This window comes from Diceros bicornis, chromosome 6, assembly GCF_020826845.1.
Source record: "Diceros bicornis minor isolate mBicDic1 chromosome 6, mDicBic1.mat.cur, whole genome shotgun sequence".
Lineage (NCBI taxonomy): Eukaryota > Metazoa > Chordata > Mammalia > Perissodactyla > Rhinocerotidae > Diceros > Diceros bicornis.
The window spans coordinates 57,432,234-57,457,695 of NC_080745.1; the positions used below are offsets into that span (position 1 = coordinate 57,432,234).

A 25,462-nucleotide genomic window follows, 5' to 3' on the forward strand; every position below is an offset into this window, starting at 1 on the left:
GTCTTTGCACTGATCATTTAATATCCAGCAGTTAATTATTTACTGCCCCTATTTCTTGGTTTAGTTCTTATAATCTCACCTGTATCTAGCATTTCCCCAGTCTAATGCCCCTCTATTCTACCCTCTCCAAATAATATAAATTTTCAGACTTCTGCTGGGGTAGGTATGGGGGAGAGATAGTCACTCAGAGGCAAGGAGGGGATCTAGGGACCTAACTTTTTCTTCAAACAATTTTCACCATAGCTCTGATTTTATCGCCTCTTCCTCCCCACACACACCCAGTTCCCTATTCTGTGCCGTTTAAGGACTCTGCAGTGTAAATCAGGTTGCTCTTCATCTTTCCCTTGTAGAGTCTTGGTATTCAGCTTTCTCAGGTCCCTCTGCTTTCTGGCTTCTTTTTACTTTTGAGGCTATGGCCTTTTTCTTGTTGTCTTTGTCATTGCAGATTTATGTCTTTAAAACAATAACAGAACCTTCTACCATAGTTTTAGTAGAATTTTATGAGGAATTAAATATCTGTCCCCAATCTGCCATCCTAACCTGAAAAACCGCCATTTGTTTCTTTGTTTAACGGCTGAGGAATATATTCTGAGAGATTGTATGTTCCAGATTACATGTTCCTATATCTATTGTGCATAATAATAAACCACCCCAAAACTTAGTGGTTTAAAACTAACTGAAAATTTTTTTTTTCACATATGTGTGATTTGGGTGGGAATCAGTGGGGAGGCTCATCTTTGTTCTCCTGAGCTTTAGCTGAGGTGGGGCAGAGGCCAGGAGCTGGAATCCCCTGAAGCCTTACTCACTCACATGCTGGCGACCGACGCCGGCTGTAGGCTTGGACTTTAGATGGGTTCTAGCTGTAACACCTACACTTGGCCTTTTCATTGGCTGCTTGGCTTCCTCAGAGCCTGGAGACTGGATTCCAAGAGTGCGCATCCCAGAAGAGAGAGCCAAGTAGCAATTTTATTGCCTTTTGTAACCTATTCATACAGCATCTCTTCTGCCACATTTTTTCATTAGCAGTGAGTCACTAAGGCTGGCCCATATGCAAAAGGAGAAGAATTAGCCTCCAACTTTTTTTTTTTTTTTTGGTGAGGAAGATTAACTCTGAGCTAACATCCATTGCCTGTCTTCCTCTTTTTGCTGAGGAAGATTAGCCCTGAGCTAACATCTCTGCCCATCTTCCTCTATTTTCTATGTGGGATGCCACCACAGCATGGCTTGATGAGTGGTGCGTAGGTCTGCACCTGGGATCCGAACCCATGAACTCCGGGCCGCCGAAGCGGAGCGTGCAAACTCAACTGCTATGCCACCAGGTTGGCCCCTAGGCTCCATCTTTTGATAGGAGGAGTATCAAAGAATTTATGGACATATTTTAAAACTACCACATCACATGAATGTAAAATGTAGATCCGGAAAGAGAAGCCAGGTCTTTTGATTGTTATTTTAGAACTTTTTCTTAAACCCTGTTGTAGGACAGTAAGTTGTAATTAAAATCAAGTGTTTAGATGACATACATATGCATGCTATATTTCTATGCTTTTTCAATTTCTCTATTATAGGTATTCTCTATGTTCAATGTCTCATAGTTCACTCTAATAGAGAATTTTCTAACTTTTTTGATTGGGTTATAAGTCCTGTGCATTTTGCTCTTACGTAGTTACACAGATAGAAGTTAAAAGTCGTATCTAAACCAATACTTTTCAAACCTATTTTTGTTCTTGTTTTTTATTTTTGTAGCAAAACACTTTTTGAAAAACAAAATTTTTCTTAGGGCATCATTGTATTAAGCAGAGAATAACTCAACTGCTCTGAGTAAACTCACCCACACAGCACTATTCCCCTGAGGTGGCCCTTGAAGTTCTTTGGAACCTTGGGAATGACTGACTTAGGCCATGTCTTTCATTTTATGTTGTCAAAACTGAGGCCTGGAGAATTTCCATGACTTGTCTAAGGTTAAAGTTAGTAACCCAGCCAACAAGACCTAATCCTTTACTTCTAAGGCTGATGTTTTTTCCATTATTTATTTATTAGTGCTTATTTAATTACAAATTATAGTCACGCGTCACTTAACGATGGGGATACGTTCTGAGAAATGCGTCGCTGGGTGATTTTGTCATTGTGCAAACATCATAGTTAGTGTACTTACACAAACCTGGATGGTGTATATAGTCTACTACACACCTAGGCTACATGGTACTAATCTTATGGGACCACTGCCATATATGCAGTCCGTCGCTGACTGAAACATCGTTATGTGGCACATGATGGTATTTGGGGTGAAATTTAGGGTATAGCATTTTGCAACAGTGCGTCACCAGCAGCAAAAACCTTTATATCAGTATTTCCTCTCCAGCAGTAGGGGGATAAGGAATGGAGGCCCAGGTTCCTCTTACTGAACACCCAGCCTACATAGAGACTCTTGTTTACGTGTGATTCTGCTGTTGCCATCTGTGCTGACTGGCCAGGAATAATCTTCAGTCTCCTGATCATGTGGCCAATTTAAAATGTCAGTCTTCATTTTGGTGGCTACAGTTGTGGAAAGCTACGTATTACTGGTTTCTAACTAGAGTCAGCTTGTGATAGCTTCTTGAAAAGAGTGAGCTGGTAAAATTTGGCTGATAATCTCACACCCTTATACGTAGTTGTGTTATGATCTTCACATTTTTTTAATATACTGCCAGCACCCACCACAACCCTTATTCTTCTTGTACTGGCTTCAAGTGTTTTACTTAATGTTTCTAAGCAGCCAACTAAAATTGGCAACACTATATTAAAAGAAAGGGAAAATGATTATTGCTTATCAATTTAGCACAGAGTGTTCCCAAGTATTGGCTGAATGAAACCTAAATGACAGGTTTTCACTGATAAATATATTTTGGCTTTTTCAGTGTATTATGATATTCTATATTGCAGAAAAAGCTGCATATAATAGAACAAAGATTTGCCCATTCTACTTAACAGTATCAGTTTGAGATTTAATTAATCTCTTATCACCACAGTTATTGATTTTCTCTTTTGAATTAGATTTTAATAACCATCTGTGAGAACAGGCTGAAAGCCTGTCTTTGGAAACAATGCCTTGATATTCAGGGACATGAGAGCAGCTGTGAGCTGTTATTCTTCCTTCTTAATAGCTGAATGTCACATCCTGTAGTTTGGCTTTCATTCACTAATGTGAGCAAAGGATTCTGCCTTTCTTTGTGACTCAAGTTCCGTTAACATAGTACGTTAACATTCTGCATTATTCTTCAGTCCAAGTTACCTTGTAAACTAAAAGTAAATCCCATCTGGGCCTCTGGTTCTAACGTCACCCTATAAGCCTCTTGGCCTTGGCTTTACTATTTCTCTTATATAAGAATCTCCTCACTCTCAGGCTTTGCCAAAATCCAGTTCTCTTACTAACTAAAATTTCACTCTTCTTCTGCCTCAGCATGGTATTAATAAAAGTGAGTGGGTATAAAAATGTGTATATATGCTGTGTGTGAATAAGTTAATTTATATTTGAATGAGTCTGTTTAGACCTAATAGTGGGTGTTTATAGCTAGGTTGGGAAAGGTGTGTGGGAAGGGATAGGAAAGGGTAAGCCTGGTGAAGAGGAAGAGAAACTGTAGAGGAACCTCAAAAGATCATAGTAATAAGACTGGTGTTGGAGAGAGGAGACTGTTTATCATCTATCTCTTTTTGCTGAGATGCCCTTTTCTTTCTCATTAATAAAGATTTCCAAACATAATCCATAATAAATTATTTGTAGAGAGATCTAATTTTACTTGCTAATAAACTGAACCTCTGTCCAATTTGTGCTTAAAGTACAAATTACTAGAAATTGGATATTTCCATATTTAATAAAGGGCATAAAATTCAATTATGGAACTGAATTTACGAAATTTAGTAATGTTTTATATTGTCAGCATCATTATTCTCTCTTCTAAAACCATTGAACAATATTTCTCAATATGATCCTCAGACTAGCAGCATGAGCATCATCTGGGAACACGTTAGAAATGCAGATTCTTATGGCCCACCTCAGATCTACTGAAACACAAACTTTGGGGAGGCCCTAGTAATCTGTGTTTTAATAAGTTCATCAGGTGATTCTGATGTACAGTAAAGTTTGAAAACCAATGCTGTTGAGTATAAGAAATTAGCATCTTTGTGCTATCTTCTAATATGAAAGTTTACTTCAAAATATACCCTAACACTAATGAAATTTATCTTAGTTGTTGAAGTAGGTGATAGATCCAAGCATAGATGCTTGATGGGAGAGTGGATAAGGAAGGAAGAAAGACCTTATAGCTATGTTACTGCTGTGATGGTTGATATGGTTGTTTGCTTAGTTGAAAATATATCCTGATTACATTAGAGTAGAATTAAATTCTGTATATGTGCATTTCATTATTGTAGAATTTAGAATCTATAAAATATTAATCTGTTCTATTGGTTTGGAAGTATTAATGTTTGAGAAAATACAATAACCTAAGTAAAAAGCTTAGTGGATGGGCTCAACAGCAGAATGGAGGAAACAGGAATTAATGAGCTGAAATAAAGAACAGTGAAAATTACTTGGTCTGAACAATAGAGAGAAAATAGACTGGAAAGAAAAAAAGGAGCTGTCTGAGAGACCTGTGGGACTATAACTAAAAATGTTACATTTTTGTCATTGGAGCCTTGGAAGGAGAGGAAAAAGAGGGTAGTCTGAAAAAGTACTTAAATAAATGACTGAAACCTTCCTACATTTGGCAAAAAACATACACCTTATAGGTTCAGGAAGCTGAGCAAACCCCATACAGGTTAAACCCAAAAAATCCACATCAAGACATATCGTAATTAAATTTCTGAAAACCAAAAAAAAAAAAAAAAAAGCTGAAAAGCAGCCAGAGAAACAGCACACCTTACCTAGAGGGGAAAACATTCAAATAACAGCAGATGTCTCATCAGTAATCATAGAGGCCAGAAGGAAGTGGCTGAAAGACTGCCAGCCCAGAATCCTATACCTGGTGAATATATTTTTCAGGAATGGAGCGGGAATCAGGACATTCTCAGATGAAGGAAAAGAGAGAATTTGTTGTCAGTAGACCTACTCTGAAAGAATATGTTAAAGGTTCTCTAAACAGAAAGTATTTCCTTTTATGGTTGACAGTGGAAACAATCATTATAACACTGACTGGTTTGGTTCTAAATGTATGTAAAGGAAATACTTAAGATAATTATAGAGAGAAGGGTAAAAAGATATAAAATGAGGTACAGTTTCTAAACTTCACTCCAACTGGTAAAATGACACAAGTAGACCATGATAAGTTATGTGTAAATGATGTAATATCGAGAGCAATCTTTTAGAAACACTACAGATAAATCAAAATGGAATTCAAAAAACTGTTCAAGTAACCCCCAGAAAGGCAGGAAAAATAACAGATAAAACAAAAAATATAATGACAGACTTAAGCCCTAACATTGACGATTAAATGTAAATGGTCAAAATACATCAGTTAAAAGATAGAGATTGGCAGAGTAGATTAAAAACATGACCCACCTGTATGCTGTCTACAAGAAACTCAATTCAAATATAACAATATAGGCAGGTTGAAAGTAAAGGATGGAAAAAGATGTACAGGAGTGGCTATATTACTATAAGATAAAGTAGACTTAGAGCAAAGAAAATTACTGAGACAGAGAGGGACATTATATAATGATAAAAGGGATGATCATGCAGTAGACATAGCAGTCATAAATGTGAATGTACCAAACAACAGAGTTGTACGATAATGTGGAGCAAAAACCGGTAGGACTGAGTGGAGAAACAAAAATTCACAATTGGGTGTTGAACTGTAATTGTGTCCAACTGTAATTGTGGATTTGATAGAACTAGACAGAAAATCATCAAGGGTATAGAATGTAGAAGAACCCAACATCATCATCAACCAACAAGATCTAATAGACATTTAGAGAACAACAACAACAGAAAACCAGCCCACAACAGCAGAATATACGTGCTTTTCAAGTGCTCACAGAACGTATACCAACATTGACCACGTCCTGAGGCATAAAACAAGCCTCAAAAATTTTAAAGAATAGAAATAATACAGAGTATGTTCTCTGACCACGGTAGCATCAAATTAGAAATCAATAACAGAAAATAACTGGAGAGTCTCCAAACACCTGGAAACGAAACAACACACTTCTAGGTAACCCATGGGTGAAACAGGAAGTCTCAAGGGAAATTTAAAAAAATGAATGGAACTGAATGAAAATAAAACATCAAAATTTGTGGGATACTGCTAAAGCAGTATGGAGAGGGAAATTTATAGCAGTCAATGCATACATTAGGAAAAAGAGAAAGTTTCAAAACAAATATCTAAGCTCCCACCTCAAGAACCTAGAAAAAGAGCAAAACCAAAGCAAGCAGAAGGGAGGAAATATAAAAATAAGAACAAAAATCAGTAAAATTGGAGAGAGAAAAATCAATGAAACAAAGAGCTGGTGTTTTGAAAAGAATAAAATTGACAAACCTCTATCAAGACTGACAGATTATCAATATCACAAATGAAATGGGATGCTACAACAGACCCTACAAACATCAAAAAAATAAAAAATGCCGCAAACAACTCTGCACACATAAATTTGACAACTTAGATGAAATCAATCGATTCCTTGAAAAACACAAACTGCCACAATTCATCCAATATGAAATACTTCTATCAGCAGTACATGAAATGTCAGATTGATCCACATCCTCTCCAACATTGTCCTACTTTTTAATTCTTGCCAATAGAATGGGTATAAAATCATACCTCATTGTGTTCTTTATTTGCATTTCCTTAACCACTAATGAGACTGAACATCTTTTGATATGTGTATCATTTGTATGTTTTCTTCTCTAGAATGCCTGTTTGATTCTTTTGCACTTTTTTCTATTGGATTGTTTGTCTTTTTCTCAATGATTTTTAGGAAATATCTGTATATTTTTGGTACTTATCCTTTGTTATATGTGTTTCAAATGTTTTTCTCCGATTTGTAACTTGTCTTTTTACTTCTTTCGATATCTTTGGTGATCAGAAGTTCTTAATTTTAACATAGTCAAAAATATCAATCTTTTTTTTATAGTTGTGCTTTTTAGTTTCTTTTAAAGAAACTTTTCTATCCCAAAATCAGAAGAATTCTCCTATGGTTTTTCTTTTGACATTTTAGTTATTAAGGTGTGAGATAGGGATCCAACTTCACTTTTTCCCCATATGGTTAACCGTGTTTTCAAATCCCTTTTTCCAATGATCTGCCATTTATTTCATATGTTGAAATTTCATGTGTGGGTGAGTATGATTCTGGTTGCCTATTCTGTTGGTCAATTTAATCCTGTGTCAGTAGAATACTGTCTTAGTTACTAACAGCTTTGAAAGTTCTGATATCTAATAGGGCAAGGGTCCCCCTTCTCACTCTCTTTCTTTAGAAATGCCTTGGCTGTTCTTGTCCTTTTGGTCTTCCATATAATTTTTGGAATCAGTTTATCAGGTTCCAGAATATTGCTGGGATTTTTATTGAATTGTATTGAATCTGTAGATCAGTGAGGGAAGACTGACTTCTTTATGATAGTCAGCGTTTCTAGCTATAAACGTGGTATTGCTTTCTGTTTACTTAAGTAATTTTTTTTTGTGTGTGAGGAAGATTAGCCCTGAGCTAACATCTGTTGCCAATCTTCCTCTTTTTGCAAAGGAAGACTGGCTCTGGGCTAACATCCGTGCCCATCTTCCTCTACTTTATATGGGACCTGCCACAGCATGGCTTGACAAGCTGTGCCTGGGTCGGCTCCTGGATCCGAACACGTGAACCCTGGGCTGTGGAAGCAGAGCACGTGCACTTAACTGCCACACCACCAGGCTGGCCCTACTTAAGTAATTTTTAATCTCTGAACAAAGTTTTAGTATTTTCTTATAGAGATTTTACAATTGGTTCATTGGTACTTAATTTTTATAGTTTTGCAAATTTTTCTTCTTTTAAATTTTCTGTTTTGTGGCTGGGATTTAGAAATGCATTTGACTCTTGTATATTGAAGTTTTTTAAAAATCCATTTACCTTACTAAACTCTTCTATTTCTAATTATTTATCTGTAGATTCTTTTGGATTTGTCTTTGTTTATAATCAAATCATCCAAAAATGACAGTGTTATTTCTTTTTCTCTAATCCTGTGTCTTGAATATCTTTTCATGTCTTTGCACTTGCTGGGAGCTCCAGTACAATGTTGAATAAAAATGCTGATGGTAGACTTGTTCCTGTGTTATTTTAGTCCTTATTTAAAAGAGAATGCTTTAGTATTGCCCCATTAATGATGATGTTGGCTGTAGTTAACTTTGTACTCTTCAAATAGAATATAGGCTTTTTAAAAATGAAATTTCACAAAATATAAAGTGATTTTCAATAAATTACTCATATGAGGAATTGTAAAGTCTGCAATGCCATAAAACTAGAATTAATAATAGAAATTTAGACATACTGGCTTAGAAAAATTTTAAAAATAGATTTCTTAATTTCTGCAGTGAAAAATTAATACTGAACTTAAAGTTTTAGAAAATAGCAACTATAAGTATTCTGCATCATAATTTATGTTATAAGGATAAAGCTATGTTCAGAATAAAAGTCATAGCCTTCAATGTTTTCACCCTGAAATAGCAGAGGGAATATTAGTGAAGTAAATGTCCAATGTGCGATTGCTCCAGGACTCAGTTCCCAAAGCTCAGTTCTCAGGCGTCTTCTCTATTTACACTCTCCTTAGGGATCTCAGTAATCTCAGTTTTACTACCTTTCATAAGATATAAACGTTCACATCTCCTGTGCACTCAAGATTCGTGTATTCGTTTATCTACTCAACGTCTGCACTTGGATGTCTAATAAGCATCTTACATTTAATGTGACCAAAGGAAAACTCGTGATTGCCACCGCTCTCCCCCCAAAAAAAGCCTCCCCTAGTGTTCTCCATTTCAGTAAATGGCACCACTATTCACCCAGTTGGCTAGGCTAAATTATTGGAGTCATCTTTATCTCCTGTCTTTCTCTCAACAAATTCTGGCATTTCTATCTTTCTCTCAGCATATCTTTCAACAACATATCCTATTAACTCTACATTCAAAATATATCACAGATCCAACCATTTCTCATCAGTTCCACTACTACCACTCTGGTCTAAGCCACCACCGTCTCTCACCAAGCCTGCTGCCTTACCAGATATTGATAGATGTTGTGAAATGATAGTAACTGAAATTGTTTGGTACAATGATAGGCTGGTCAGTGGAATCATATGCAGAGCCCAGTAATAGGCCCCAGTATATAAAAGAACTTAATGTTTGAGAGTTTGAGAAAACTAATTTCAAATAAAATTGGCAACAGAAAAGGAGCAAGGACAAATTCTGTAATTTTTAATTACAAAATTTTACTGTAATAAAGAGAATAAGAAACAGAATAATAGCTACTCAAACACACGTGTTTACAAAAATAGATAAAATTCTACTATTTCAAAATGAGATAAAATTCATTAAGAAAATGATATGACTTGAAAGAACAACATATGTCAGAATTGTAAAAACTCCAAAATGCAGTGCAATAAAGGAAAGAATTAGAAATATTTTAAAACATTTTAGAAATAAACTAGAAGGAACATAAAAGCAAACAAACATAACAAATAATGCCTTAAAAGAACTAGAAGATGAAAAGGAGGAAATGTTTAAAATTTTAAAAGAAATGAAGAAAGAGAAAAAGAATTTGAGAGAAATTAAAATTGAAATAGTCTATCCAACATATGGGTAGTTGGAGCAAGGAGGGTCTGGTAACACTCTATTCCTTGATTGGTTAGTGGTTTCGTAGGCGTTTGCCTTTTAATAATTCATTTAGCTGTGCATTTGTTTTGTGAGTTTTTTCTGTATTTGTTTTATTTTACAATTGTAAGGTTATGAAATGCAACAAAAAGGCAAACAATGAACTGGCAAATATTTGCAAAAAAGAAAAGAGAAAGAAAAATACATAAAATGTTCACGCAAATTGATAAGAAAATGCTAAAACTCCAGTAAAGAGTTGCAGAAGATGTAAGTAAATGATTTGCATATGTTCAAAAAGCTAATAAACATTAAAAATATCAAATATCACTGAAATATTCCCTGAAAGACAACTTTTAGGAAAGGAGGAGAGGAAAGAAACTCAATTATATTACATCTGTAGATAACTGTTAATGTAAGATACAGCCTAATATCCGTTGTGGGTGAAGTTGGAGTAAGGTGGCAAAAGACCCTCCAGTAAGTGCGCTTCGCTGTGGTAGGTTTTTCTGTTGTACGATTCCCAAGGTGAATGCAGTACAAAATAATTCGTTTGTTTTGTATTCATGTTGAGTTAGACTGGCACTTTATAACTTGGAACAATTTTATGATTAATTACATTGAATGCTGTTTTATACTTCACAGTGAGAGACCTACCACCAATTTGCCTTGATGTTAGACAGAAACAGCGTCTCTCTATGGATGCATTATCATCTGAAATGAAGGCCCCAGTTCTTCCAGAACCTGTTCTTTCTATCCAGCCCAAAACTATGAAAGACTTTCAGTAAGTTTCAGCTCACTATTATATGTAGACATATAGTCATCTGCATGTTAGCACTTTACATAATTTAATATTTTTGTTTGAGAAATTGATTGAACTTGTGGATCATTATAAGGTATTAGCCAAGAGTGAAGACACAAAAGACTAGATGTCTCAAGTCGAAGATGAAAACAAATGTGTAAATAACAGATCAAGGATAGATAATGTTTCAGCAAAACAAACACTAAGAGAATAAGTCAAAACTGGCAAAAGGAGCTAACGGTAGTGATAAAATAGTAGAATCTTGCCTTTTTAAAAATCAAATTTCATTTACTTTGTGACACACAAACTATAAAAGCTGTGTCACTACTGAAAAAAATCCGAATGGATACGTGAAGGACTAAGTGAGAATGAGAAAATAGAGACAGAATGTAAATGAAATCTCAAGAAGTTTGTGAAGTGAAGGAAAGAAAAAGTGATTGTTATAAGGAGCATGTCAAGAATGAACTTTTTTAAAAGCAACTAAATGGGAAAGTTGAAGTTAGATTAATATCTTAATCCAATTAATTATAAATTCATAAACTGTATATACATTAACTAACTGGAATGTATTTCTGTATTCAGCTTCAGTATTTCAGATTGCATGTTTGTTGACATTTATTTGTAAAGAAGTAATGTTATTTTATCTGAATAATATTGTATTTATTATGGTTAATGAATGTTTTCATTTTAGGGAAGATGTAGAAAAAGCTAAGTCGTCAGGAGACTGGAAAGCAGTACATGATTTTTATCTCACAACATTTGATTCTTTCCCAGAACTAAATGCTGCATTTAAGGTAATAATACATAAAACATTTTTAGTTTTAAATTTTCCAAAGCAGATATGATAAATTTACCTCTTTTTCTACCCAGTATTGACTTAAGCAGCTGTTTAAACAGACACACGTATGTATTAATTTCTGAAATTTTACATATCACAAATAAATAGTAAGTGATATCTGAAAGGTTATTTTTATTTGTAATAGTGTTAATGTTTGACTCCACTGTTTCAGTTTTAAAAAAGAAAGATATTGGGGCTAGCCAGGTGGTGTACTGGTTAAGTTTGTGCACTCTGCTTTGGTGGCCCAGGGTTCACGGGTTCGGATCCTGGGCGCGGACCTACACACTGCTCATCAAACCATGCTGTGGCGACGTCCCACATACAAAATGGAGGAAGATTGGCACGAATGTTAGCTTAGACAATCTTCCTCAAGCAAAAAGAGGAAGATTGGCAACAGATGTTAGCTCAGGGCCAGTCTTCCTCACCAAAAAAAGTTATTAAAATAATCCTTTTATATTTATTTTTAGCAATATTGCCCCAGAAGTTCTTTTTTATCATACTAAAAAATATTAGAAATTATGAAGGAATAATTATGGTTCAGATATTACTAAGAATAGTCCTTAAAATGTTATATATGCTTAATTCTTTAATTGAATTTGCAGAAAGATGCCTCTGCCTCATTTAATACTGTTGAAGACTCTGGAATTAATGCTAAATTTGTGAATGCTGTATATGATATCTTACTTAATACTGTAAGTATTATTTATAAACACATGCAAAGAGTATAATTCTTTGGCTCTTCTGTATTTTAAAAGCAGCCACGCAAATATTGTAAAAATCACCTTGTAACAAAATTACATTAGAAACTCTGATATAATTTTATAGTAGATTTAGTTGGGATTTTCAGAAAGTTGGCTTATTTTATTCTTTTATTTTTCTAATTACTTGAGAATTGAGCAGAAAATACTTTTATATCCAGTTCTTGTTTAGAAAGGCTTGCTAAAATAAAAATCGTGCTTTATTTACTCAGCAAAAGGAGGTAAGTTATTTAATTGTATTGGAATTACACTGAATCTCTGGATCACTGGTTCTCAAACTTTAGCATATATCAGAATCATAGGAAGGGCCTCTTAAAATACAGAGTTTCAGATTCAGTAGGTCTAGGTAGAGCCCAAGTATCTGTGTTTCTAACAAGTTCCCAGGATATGTTGATGCTCCTATCCAGGGACCAGATTTTGAGAATCCAGCTGCTGTAGATCTATTTGTGAAGAATTGACACCCTTTCAATCCATGAACGTGGTCTATCCCTCCAATTACTTAGATCTTCTTTAATTTCTCTTGGTAATGTTTTGTAATTTTCTAGGCAAAGGTCTTACACATTTCTTGTTACATTTATTTCTAGGAACTTGATTTTTTTTTTTTTTCATGGTATCATTATTTCATTTTCTCGTTGTTACTAGTATATGGAAATACTTTCATATATTTATCTTTATCTGGTTACCTTGCTAAATTCACTCATTAGTTCTGATAATATATCAGTAGATTTATCTGGATTCTCTATATACACAGTCATGTCATGTGTGAAAAGCAAGTTTTTGTCTTTCCAATCCTTATATCTCGTATGTATGTAAGGATGGATGTACATATTTGCCTGATTGCACTAGCTAGGACCTCTTGTACAATTCTGAATAAAAGAAGTAAGAGCAGACATCTTTGTCTTATTCCTAATCTCAGTACTTCACTATTAAATATATGAAAGGGTACATAATAACATTTGTCATCAGAGAAATGGAAATAACATTACACATCCATTCAAAAATTAATAAAAATTTGGCAATGTTGTGGAACAATTGGAACTTTCATATCCTGATGAGGTAAGTATAAACTAGTACAACCACTTTGGAAAACTGCTTGGTATTATTTACTAACACTAATATGTGCATACACTATAACCCAAAAGCTTCACTCCTAGGGACACCTCTCTGACTGTTTTTGACTTGGAATGATATTAATGTTTTATAGACACTAAAAAATTAAATCTACAACATGAGGGGAAAACCCTTTAAAATGGTATATAAACAGAAAAAAAAAACCTAACTATATTTCTAATGAATACTATAACCATACAAAAAAAAAAAAAAAGGAACTAAGCCAAGTAGCTTTTTTACATAGTACTTTATATATCTTCAATCTAAAGATTAAAAGAAAGCTATAAACAAATCTTCAACTTTCTTAGGTTTTTTTTTTTTTTAGTGATATGGGTTAATAATTTTGAAACTAGCTTCGATGTAGTATTGTTGAATTAGACAAATATATTGATGATGTTGGGAGTCAGGTTCTCATTTTTGGAAAAGAGATAAAAATATGAGATGGAGGAAGGCTAAAAATAACTCTGGTATTGAGACATCATAGTGAACTCAGGGATTTTAATAGATGGATATAGGTGTGTGTGTGTGTGGGTGTGGGGGGGGTGTGTGTTTAGTTCCTAACCCTGTCACTGGAAGGGCCTAGAAGTAATAAGGTCCCAGTAGCAATGAGCACTATAGCATACATGGTTTCTAAATACCATTCCCCGCTAAAAGGAATCAGAGCTCCCTAGAGAAATGGCTGATTGCAGGACTGAGGCAAGGCAAGTACAAGATGAGCCTAGAACATCTAGTTGTTCACCATTAAAAATGTTGTTAGCTGTAGGTTTTTGTAGATGTTCTTTATCAAGTTAAGGAAATTCCCCCTATTCCTAGTTTGCTGAGAGATTTTTTTGGGTTTTTTTTTTTTTTTTTATCGAGCATGGGTGTTGGATTTTGTAAAATGCTTCTTCTTCGTCTATTGATATGATCATATGATTTTTCTTCTTAACCTGTTGATGTGATGAATTACATTAATTGATTTTCAAATAATTGAACCAGCCTTGCGTCCATGGAATAAATCCCATGTGGTCATGGTGCATGATTCTTTTTATACATTGTTGGATTTGATTTGCTGATACTTTGTTGAGGATTTTTACATCTGTGTTCAGGAGAGATGTTGATCTGTAATTTTTTTTTCTTGTAATATCTTTGGTTTTGGTATTAGGGTAATCTTGGCCTCATAGAATAAGTCAGGAAATAGTCTCTCTGCTTCTGTTTTTGGAAGAAATTGTAAAGAATTGGTATCTTTTCTTCTTTAGATTTTTCAGTAGAATTCACCAGTAAAATCATCTGGGCCTGGTGCTTTCTGTTTTGGAAGGTTATTAATTATTGATTCAGTTCCTTTAATAGCTATAGGCCTATTCAGATGATCTATTTCTCCTTGTGTGAGTTTTATGAGATTGTATCTTTCAAAGAATTGGTCCATTTCATCTAGGTTATCAAATTTGTGGGCACAGAGTTTTCATAATAGTCCTTTGTTATCCTTTTACTGTCCATGGAGTCAGTAGTGATGATCCCTCTTTCATTTCTGATATTAGCAACTGGTGTCCTCTTGCTTCCTTTCTTGGTTAGCCTGGCTAGAGGTTTATCAGTTTTATTGATCTTTTCCAAAAACCAGCATTTGGTTTCATTGTTTTTTTCTATAAATTCCCTGTTTTCAATTTCATTGATTTCTGCTCTAATTTTTCTCATATATTTTCTTCTGCTTACTTTGGAATTAATTTTCTATTTTCTTTTAATTTCCTAAGGTGAAAGCTTAAATTATTGATTTAGCTCTTTCTTTTTTTCTAGTATAATCATTCAATGTTATATATTTCCCTCTAAGTACTGCTTTTGCTGTGTCCCACAAATTTTGATAACTTCTATTTTCATTTTCTTACAAAGCTAAACGTGGACTTACAATATGATCCAGCAGTAGTGCTCTTAGGTATCTACTCAAATTATTTGAAAACTTGTGTCCACCCAAAAACCTGCCCATGAGTGTTTATAGCAGCCTTATTCATAATTGCCAAAAATTGAAAGCAATCCAGATGTCCTTCAATAGGTGAATGCATAAACAAACTGGGGTATGTCCATACAATGGAATATTATTCATCAATAAGAAGAAATGAGCTGTCAAGCCAGGAAAAGACATTTGAGGGGGACCTAAAATGCATATTGCTGGGTGAAAGACACCAGTCTGAAAAGGCTACATACTGTATGATTCATACAATATAACATTCTGAAAAAAGTAAAGCTATAGAGATAGTAAAAAGATGAGGGGCTCAGGGGCGGGGAGATAGGGAGGAATGAAAAGGTGGCACATGGGATTTTTAGGGCAGTGAAACTATTCTATATGACATTGTGATGGTGGATACATGTCGTTATGTATTTGTCAAAACCCATAGGATGTGCAACACGAAGAGTGAACCAATGTGAACTATGGACTTCAGGTGATAATAATGTTATCAGTATTGGCTCACTTGTAACCAATGTACCACACTACTACTGCAAGATGTTAATAATAAGGGAAACTGTGTATGAGGATGGGAGAAGGGCACATATAGGAACTCTGTACCTTCTGCACACTTTTTCTATAAATCTAAGACTGCAGTAAAAAAATATATTACTAATAAAGAAAATGGTGGGGACATGACAGAGGATCCAGCTTGAAGGCCCAATGACCAAATCTTAGACAATTTGACCATTAAAATAGAAATGGTAATAATGAGTTATAACTCACTGAATAAAATAAGAATCTGTGAGTCTATACTGATAAATAAATAAATAGATTATGGTTAGATAGATAAATAGATACATAAATGTAAGAGAAAGAAAAGGACATTTTCAAGTAGAATGAGAACTAATAATTGTAGAAGGAATGATAAAGCTAAAAAATTACTATTTGTAACCATCATAGTAGTAATCAATTCAGTCGTTATCTTAACCAGTTAACTAAATCACCAAACTGACATCAAGTGCTTCTTGATGTGATGCACTGAGAAGGACACATCATTTATGAGTCTTCCTTCCAAAAATGCATAACCTGGGCCAAATCATGAGAAAACCACAGAAGAACCAAAATTAAGGGATATTTTGCAAAACAAATGACCTGAACTCTTCAAAAATGTCAGTTTTGTGAAAGATTTTTAAAAAAAGGCTGAGGAGCAGTTGTGATTATTAAAGGAGACGAACGAGACATGACAGCTAAATGCTATACATCCTCCGGGATCAGATCCTGAACCAGGAATAAAAGTGCTATAAAGAACATTATTGGGACAATTGGCTACATTTGCATAAAGTCTGGGGATTATATAATAGTATTATATCAGTGTTAAATTTCCTGATTTTGTTCATTGTACTGTGGTTATATAAGTGAATATACCTTTTCTTAAGAGCCACACACTGAAGTATTGAGGGATAAAGGGAAAACATGTCTGGAACTTATTCTCAGTGGTTCAGAAAATAATTTATGTAGTTAGAATAAATGATAACACAGATGAGAAAAATTGTTAGCAATTGGAAAATTGGAGTAAAGGGTACACAAGAGTTCTTTGTACTCTTCTGGCAACATTGCTATAAGTTTATTCAAAAAGGAAGTTTTAAGAAATCAATTGAAACGGGAGAGAAGGACAGTAAGCAGGCTTAATGCTGGTGTCACACTGAAACTTGGAACCTAAGCCTTGTCTAAGCAGCAAGTTGAGGTAGTTGAATAAGAGATCCAGGATAAACCAGAGACCCTGAAAAAGGTGCTAAAGTGGTCTCAAGCCTGAAGAGCTTCCTTTCCCCACTGCCCTTACCATCTTCCCCCCTGCCCACCATTTTCTAGAAGAAGGAAAATAAAAATCCTCATTTTTAGGGCCCTAGGATTCCCAAAGAATATAATAAACTAAATATGATCAATAAGCATTCAAAAAATATATAACTATGAGTAAGAGTCAGAAAAAGTAACATAGATTTAGATTCCCTAGGAATTCAGATATTGAGATTATCAACGAGACTATCTAAAATAATTAGATTTGCCACCAAATAGAATTTTTAGAAGTAGAAAAATCAATAGATGGATTAAACAGCAGGTTAGAGACAGCTGAAAAAAGAATTAGCAAACTGGAAGATAGAAGTGAAGAAGAAATTTCTCAGAGTAGACCACAGAGGGAAATAAGAGATAAGGAAGTATGAAAAAAGTAAAGATATTGAGGGTAGAATAAGAACATCTAAGATACATTTTATTCTCAGAAGTAGAGAATAGAAAGAATGTAAATATGTTTAATGGCTGAGGATTTTGCAGAACTAACGTTAAGACATGAATCCAGAAATAACACAGGAAGCACAATATGTGCTAAGCAAGACAAAAGAAATCCAAACCTAGACTCGTAGTGAAACTGTGGGACATCAAAGTAAAGAGAAGATCTTATAAAAAACAAAAGAGAAAAGACAGGTCATCCACAAAGAAACAGTAATTTACTGTCACCAGACATCTTCACAGCAACAATGGGAGCCAGAAAACATAGAGTAATATTTTCAAAATGCTGAAAGAAAAGAGTATAAACACTGATGGACATGGCCAGAGAAACTAACTTTCAAGAACGTGAGTGACATGAAAATATCTACAGTAAACAAAAACCAACTTTACCACCAACAGACATATTCTTTTTTTGTGTGTGTGAGGAGATCAGCCCTGTGCTAACATCTGCCAATCCTCTTCTTTTTTTGCTGAGGAAGACTGGCCCTGGGCTAACATCTGTGCCCATCTTCCTCTGCTTTATATGGGATGCCGCCACAGCATGGCTTGACAAGCAGTGCTTCAGTGCGCGCCCGGGATCCGAACCGGTGAACCCCGGGCCACCGCAGCAGAGCGCACGCACTTAACTACTTGCACCACTGGGCTGGCCCCAACAGACATATTCTTAAAGAAACTTCTAAAATATGTACTTCTGAGAGAAGGAAAATGATTTCAGAAGGAAGATCTGAGACGTAAGAAAGAATGATGGAAAATAAATTGGTAAATATTTATATGTCAATCTGAACAAACACTGCATACAATTAGTATCTAATGTGTGTAATTAAGAAGAAAAAAGCCAAAAGACCAGAGAATAATAACATGTAAGTAGGGCAAGGTTATTGGAGTTAAATGTATTCTAAGATGCTCTAAAGAGAGATTAAGATAATAACTTTAGACTTGTTAACTATGGATGGTAGAATTTTTTTTTTTTTTTTTTTGGTGAGGAAGATTAGCCCTGAGCTAACATCTGTTGCCAATCCTCCTCTTTTTGCTGAGGAAGATTGACCCTGGGCTAACATCCATGCTCATCTTCCTTTACTTTTTATGTGGGACACCTGCCACAGAGTGGCTTGATAGGCGGTGCACAGGTCCATGCCTGGGATCCAAACCTGCAAACATCGGGCCACCGAAGCAGAGCGTGTGAACTTAACCACTACGCCCCCAGGCAGGCCCCTGGATGGTGGAATTTTAAAAATAACCTCTGAAATAATACGAAGTTGGCAGCTAACAGTCGTAACTAAATAGGAGAGTGGAGAAAGAAAACAAGCTAACAAGTGGAGAAGTAAAATGTGATCAGGTTTTTTTTTTTTTTGTGAGGAAGATCGGCCCTGAGCTAACATCTGCCAATCCTCCTCTTTTTTTGCTGAGGAAGACCGACCCTGGGCTAACATCCATGCCCATCGTCCTCTACTTTATATGTGATGCCACCACAACATGGCTTGACAAGTGGTGCGTCGATGCGCGCCCAGGATCTGAACCGGCGAACCCCGGGCTGCCGCAGTGGAACACGTGCACTTAACCGCTTGGGCCACCAGGCCGGACCCGATCAGATTTTTTTTAAAGGCAAGAAAAACAGAAGCATAAAAAGTGTATTAAATAGAAAACAGAAAGTAAGATTGTAGAAACAAATATATCAACAATCACAACAAATGTAAATGCGTTAAACTTACTTGTTAAAAGATATAGACTGTCACTTTGGATTTTAAAAAATTCACCTCTATGCTAATTACAAAAGACACTTAAAACATGAATATCAAAAGGTTGAGAGTAAAGGTATGGAAGAAGATATACCAGGCACATGCTAACCAGAAGAAAGTTTAAGTGTCTGTTGCTAATTTCAGACAATATATGGGCTTTAGGAAAATAAATACTATAGGTGATCAGATGAGAGAGAAATCATTAGAGTTGGGAAGATTATACAGAAAATATTGATTTTTATTTGCACCTTGGAAGGATGGATCTTAAGCACAGAGTCAAGCACTCGTTCAGCATGTATAAATTGAGTGGTACATCCTTGGTGTTGAGGATATAATGTTAAACAAAATGCACCGAATATAAATCTCCAAGGAGTTTACATTCTAATTGCTAATAGGAGCAGAAAGTGAGTAGATAATAAATGTGAAAACAAATCGGAAAGGAGACAATTTCAGTACTGATAAGTGCTATGAGAAGACAAGGTATTGTGGTAAGGAATGACTAGGGGTTGCTTTAGCTAAGACCCTCACAGAAGGCCTGTGTAAGGTGACATTTGAGATCTTAATGATGAAAAAGACTGAAGCCATGTGAAGATCTGTGAGAGCAGCACAGTAACAGAAGTTGAAGCTAATACGAAGGCCCTGAGAAGAGAACACAATTGGCAAGTTCAGAAATAAGGCTCTTGTAACTAAAGCTTGATGAATTTGGAAGAAAGGAGAGGACTAGGGGAAAAGAAAAAAAAAAAGGAGAGGATTAGGTTGGAGAGGTAGTCAGGAATCAGACAGACTGTATATGGCCATGTGAGTTGGAATTTTATTGTAATTGTAATGGAAAGTCATTGAAGGATTTTAAGCAGGGAATGAGGGGATGATGTGACATGATTTATAGTTAAGAAAGATCTCTCCGGATGCTTTGTGGAGGATGGTCTGTAGTGGGGCAGGAGAAAGGAGTTAGGAATAGATTGGATGTGGGACTTGAGGTAAAAAGGAAAGTGAGTAGATAGTATTGCCATTTAATTAAATGAATAAGGCTGAGGCATCAGCAAAGGAGAGAACAAAGTGTTTCAAGAAGGAGGAAGTAATTAACCTTGTCAGATGCTGCTGAGAGATTTAGTAAGATTTTCACAGAGAATTGACCATTGTCTTTGATAATTGATGACTTTAGTAAGAGCCATTTCAGGGGAATTGTGGGAACAAAGCCTGTGTGGAATGGGTTGAGGAGACAATGAGAGGAGAGGAAGTAGAGATAGTGAGTTCAGACAGCTCTTGAGGAGTTTTGCTGTGAAGGAAAGCAGAGAAATGAGGGGTTAGCTGAAAGAGTACATGGGTCCAAATGAAGGGTTTTTAATATGGGCAATATATTAGTCAGGGTCCTGGTGGGAAACCAGCGACACACTCAGGTTGGTAACTTGAAGAGGACTATTTACAAAGTTGTTACCAGAGTAAGGCAAACCGTAAAGAGCAGTACAATACCTGGGGTAAATCTGGAGATGGGCTATGGGGGAGAGGGCTGCCTTACAGGAGATGTGACTTTCTATTGAAGGACACAGCCAGCCCATGGTGACATTGCAGGGAGGGAGCTGAGGGAATAAATACCCTAATTTCCCTCTCTTCCCTCTTCCGTAAATGTTCTTAAATTTTATTTATTTATTTATTTTTCCCCCAAAGCCCCAGTAGATAGTTGTATGTCATAGCTGCACATCCTTCTAGTTGCTGTATGTGGGACGCGGCCTCAGCATGGCCGGAGAAGCAGTGCGTTGGTGCGCGCCCAGCATCCGAACCCGGGCCGCCAGCAGCGGAGCGCTCGCACTTAACCGCTAAGCCACGGGGCCGGCCCCATAAATGTTCTTTATTGGCTGAATCCAACCAGACAAAAGGCAAAGGAGTCTGGTTGATGTAGTCCTTGTTAGTCAACCTCCTAGAGCATAGAGCAGGGTCAAGAAGAATGGAAAGGCAGAGGCAAATTCATGCAGATGATTTAGTATGTCGTGTTCTACTGATGGCAATGATCTAATAGAGAGGAGATAAGAGAAAGCTGAATAACCAGGTCCTTGGCAAAGTGAGAGGGATGGGATATAGGCCCCAAGTGAAAGAACTGGCCTTGGTCAAGTGCTAATGCAGGTAAATTGGTAGAATTGCTGGTGGAACGATGAATCCGTTCTCACCTGGGTGCTGTTTTCTCTCTGAAGTGTGTAGCAGAGTCATAGCTGAAAGTGATGGATCAGAAGGAGGTGTTGGAGATTTGAGGAATGAGGAGTAGATTTGAAATAGTTGTCTTGGAGAGTAGGGAGGTAAATGAACTTGGGAAATGTTGAGGGAGTGTCAGTGGTGTTGAGTGTCCTTTTGAGATTTGTGTCATAAACTTAAAAAAAATGTGTCCAGTCAGCACTTTTGTTTGATTTTTCCTTTGCAGCCTTCCACTGTTCAGGGGCAGACACTAAATAAGTGGTTAATTGAGCAGGGATGGTGTTTGCCTTCTGGGTGTGAAGAGTCACTGTAAGTAGAGGGGGAGAAAGGAATGATATATTAAATATATATATAAAATAAGATGCTAGGCTGAATGAGTGCTGACAGACAAGTCTTAAAAGTGATGGTTGTGGTTTTAAAATAAATCCGTGATATATGCTTGTTTTCTTGGCATTTGCCTCTTATAACAACGTGACAGAGAAATTTTAATGATTATTTGAAGCTTCTAGTTAATAAAGTTTTATTATAAGCTAAAGTACCTTCTAGATGTATTTTATTTTCATGCATTCTTATTAGACATGCTTGGTAGTAAATAAGATTTTTTTAGTATTTGAATTATTAAACTATAAAGGAATGTTATTTGGTGCCTTTTCCAAATCCTATAATGAAAAAAAATCTTTCTTATTTTTTTATTGAACGTAATTTGGTTGCACTTAATAAATTGTGGGTTTAACTGCTAATTGTAAGTTGGTATTGGTAGGACTAAATATGTTCAAAATGTATGCAGTTATTTTATATTGTTAAACATGCTACTCTTGGACTTGTATTCATGATTTTATCCTGTCAGTCCAGGGAAAGTGAAATAGTTTCTCAGGTATATAAAACTAATGTTGGTCATCAAAGGCCACCGTATATGTTTTTGCAGGTTGTACACTGCACGTTCCAGGGGCCGTTCTCATTTAATCTTATGTCATTAATGTGCCTTAGGGCTCTCAGATATGAAATTGATACTACCATGAGTGGCAGTCCTTGGTAATCAAGTCTGATTTTAACTCTTGAATGAGATCTGTAAATATAATTAACATATAAAAGTCACCAAAGTAGCTAATCCTAATTATCTTATGATTTTCTTTTGCCTACAGCCTCAAGACATTCAGAAAACAGTATTAAAGGGAATCATTAACAGCCTGTTACAAGAATGGAAGGGGTAATTGTAACTAATATTTAGCTAATCAGTATAGATGGTTGATTTACACATCTCATACGTCTTTAATATATATGTATGTATTTTACTCTCAGAAAATAGTTATAATAAAAACATATTTAAGACAGAAATTATAAACCATTTATAACAAAGCTTTTTAACTTGAGATTTGTGACTTCTCAGGAGGGTCTGTAGGTGAGCTTCAGAGGATCTGTGAATCCTTTAAAATTGTATATAAAATTTGTTATGTACAGATATATGTGCTTTAGAAAAATGAGATGGGTAGTTACATCAGTAACCTAGAATGAAATAATATGGGTATTAAATTTAGCCTTTGGCTTCTTGGTAGCCAAGGCAAAATTTTTCTCGTTTCTAATGTAAGGAAACATAAGTTTAGCTGCTGAAATATTTTTTTCTTGGCAATAAATATTGAAGCATTATATAAGGAATGATGGGCAATGTAATTGATAGTATTTTGAACAGTGAATATACAGGACACACAAAAATAAACTTTTAAAAGTACATATTATTTAAATTGATGTTATTTAAGTAGCATTATAATTTAAATAATAGCTTCTATTAAAGCCAAAGTTATACTGTTAAATTCTAATTCAAATGTTTATATTAAGCCCAGTTTGAAAATAATATCAAACTAGAATTCTTAAATATAATGTTAAATGTACCCTATATATTTTAATAACATTTTCCTGATTTGCAAAGAAATTCATAGTTATTCTAGAAAATTTAGAAAAGGCAGAATAGTATAAAAAAAGTAAAAAATTACTTTTTGCAGTTTTTTCTAGTCATCTTTTAAAGCAATTGAAATCATACTGTATAGTTTCATATGATTTTTAGCTTGATATTTTTCCTCATTTATCACTCTAGTAATAAATTTGCATTTTCCTTGAATTGTATGTTTCTGGTTGAACACATAGTGCTTCGTTGAAAATGGAGAGAAAAATTTAGAATGTAAAAGGAATGAGAAAGTCGAGTGGTCTGAAACTACTGGGATCTCGGTCCTCTCTGATAAGCCAACTCGCAAAGCTTTCTAATGTCTGCTCCTCAAAAATGCGCCTGAGACAGATGAAAATAATTATTTGATGTGACTTACGGATCAAAAGAGCATGTAGTCTTTACTCAAAAATCTTATTTTATTTTGCGTTTATTATGACAACAACAAGATCTAAAGTTTATGGACTGTTTATTATGGGCTAGTCACCTTTCTAACAATTTTACATGTATTTCTTATTGAATCTTCACTACAATCCTATGAAATGGGTAATATGATTATTTTCATTTCACAGTTGAGGAAACTAATTTACAGAGAAGTTAAGTACTGCCCAAGTTAACACAGTACGTGCCTTAGTCAGAATTAGAACTCAGGCAGTCTGTCAAAAAAAGCTGTGATCTTAACCACAATTTGTGTACCCATAACTGTAGACTGTACTGAAATGCTAGTGCATAGGACAGGAAATTGGAAATTGTCATGGTACAACTATAAAATGGAAAAAAATAGGACTCTCCTATCATCAGGAATTTTAATATTTCTGAATTGGCTTGAGCGTTTTAAAATATTTTCAAATATAATTTCTGAAATAAAACAGTAGTCCCATTGAGAAAATAGTCTGACAATTATGTAGAATATTATAGACAGAAATAGTTTAGGTTTGATTTAAACCTAAATAAATCATTATTCAGTTGAGATAGTTCTTCCACAAATAAGTATTATTACTGATTAATATAAAAATTTTATATGTATGTGTGTATACATATTTATTTCCATTTTAATACTATGTTATATATATTTATATTTCAGATTATGTGGCTTTACATTTTATAAAGGTCATCTAGTACATTTTGGGCAATGATTTATGTTTTCAGATTTATTTTTTAACTATAACAGAAAAGTAAATAATTATTTGGTCAGTTTATTTTCTTAAAGGAAATTCAAGGAGATACTTGGAGGTGAACTATTTTTTCCTCAACATTTAATTTTGAAAAATTTTAACCTACAGAAAAGTTAAAGAAGGCAATGAAAACTCATACACCCTTCATCTAGATTCACCAATTGTTAGCTTTTTGCTACATTTGCTTTTGCTTTCTTTTCCTCTGAGTGTGTATGGTAATTTTTTTTTTAGTACATGGAAGACATGACACTTCACCCCTAATGACTTCAGCATATGTTTCCTAATAACATTTCCCGCGTGACCATAACACTGTGTCACACCAAACAAATTTAATGTTCTGTAAAATGTAGTCTACCTTTAAATTTCTCAAAATTGTTATTTAATATCTGGGTTTTGTTTTTCAATCCAGGATCCAGTCAAGGATCTTGAATTGCATCTGGTTATCATATAGGTGAACCATTTTCAATTCAAGAAGTTACTTCTTGATATTTGTGCGGGTGTATTCAATAAATCTTGAGAAGGCAAGAAACACTAATCAGCTTTGGGAATAACAAAAACTCTTGGTCATATTTGATAATGTGAAAATCTAGATTAATGTGGAGAAAATTAAAAATTAGTTACTTTTCAGAGGTATTCAAAATATGATTCTTTTAATTAGGAACATACTAGATGTGTTTAAAGTGTGATTTGATTTGCAGACATTTCTACATCTGTCACTTCAGGACTAGACTAAAAACACAAACGTATTTTCTTTCTTTAATGCATAAATATTTTTAAGTGAGATAATCAGCTGTCCTTTATTAAAGCAAAAACATAAGTATTCTAAAATTATTGTTTGTCAGACTCTTAACTGTTTCCAGAGTTAGTCATGATACTTACCTTATAAAATGTTATAGCCTAGTTTTAACTCAATTTTTAGTTATCTTAA

The 25,462-nt window shown here is 34.9% G+C and overlaps 1 protein-coding gene across 2 annotated transcripts in view; it reads left to right on the plus strand.

The window, feature by feature from the left end:
* Window positions 1-25,462, plus strand: part of HECTD2 (HECT domain E3 ubiquitin protein ligase 2) — a 78,804-nt gene that overhangs the window by 26,001 nt on the left and 27,341 nt on the right. For both annotated transcript variants that reach the window (XM_058543524.1, XM_058543525.1), the window contains exons 3-6: window positions 10,440-10,578; window positions 11,288-11,390; window positions 12,037-12,126; window positions 22,566-22,630. In XM_058543524.1, coding sequence (XP_058399507.1) covers window positions 10,440-10,578; window positions 11,288-11,390; window positions 12,037-12,126; window positions 22,566-22,630 — 397 coding nt within the window. The remainder of the gene's footprint in view (window positions 1-10,439; window positions 10,579-11,287; window positions 11,391-12,036; window positions 12,127-22,565; window positions 22,631-25,462) is intronic.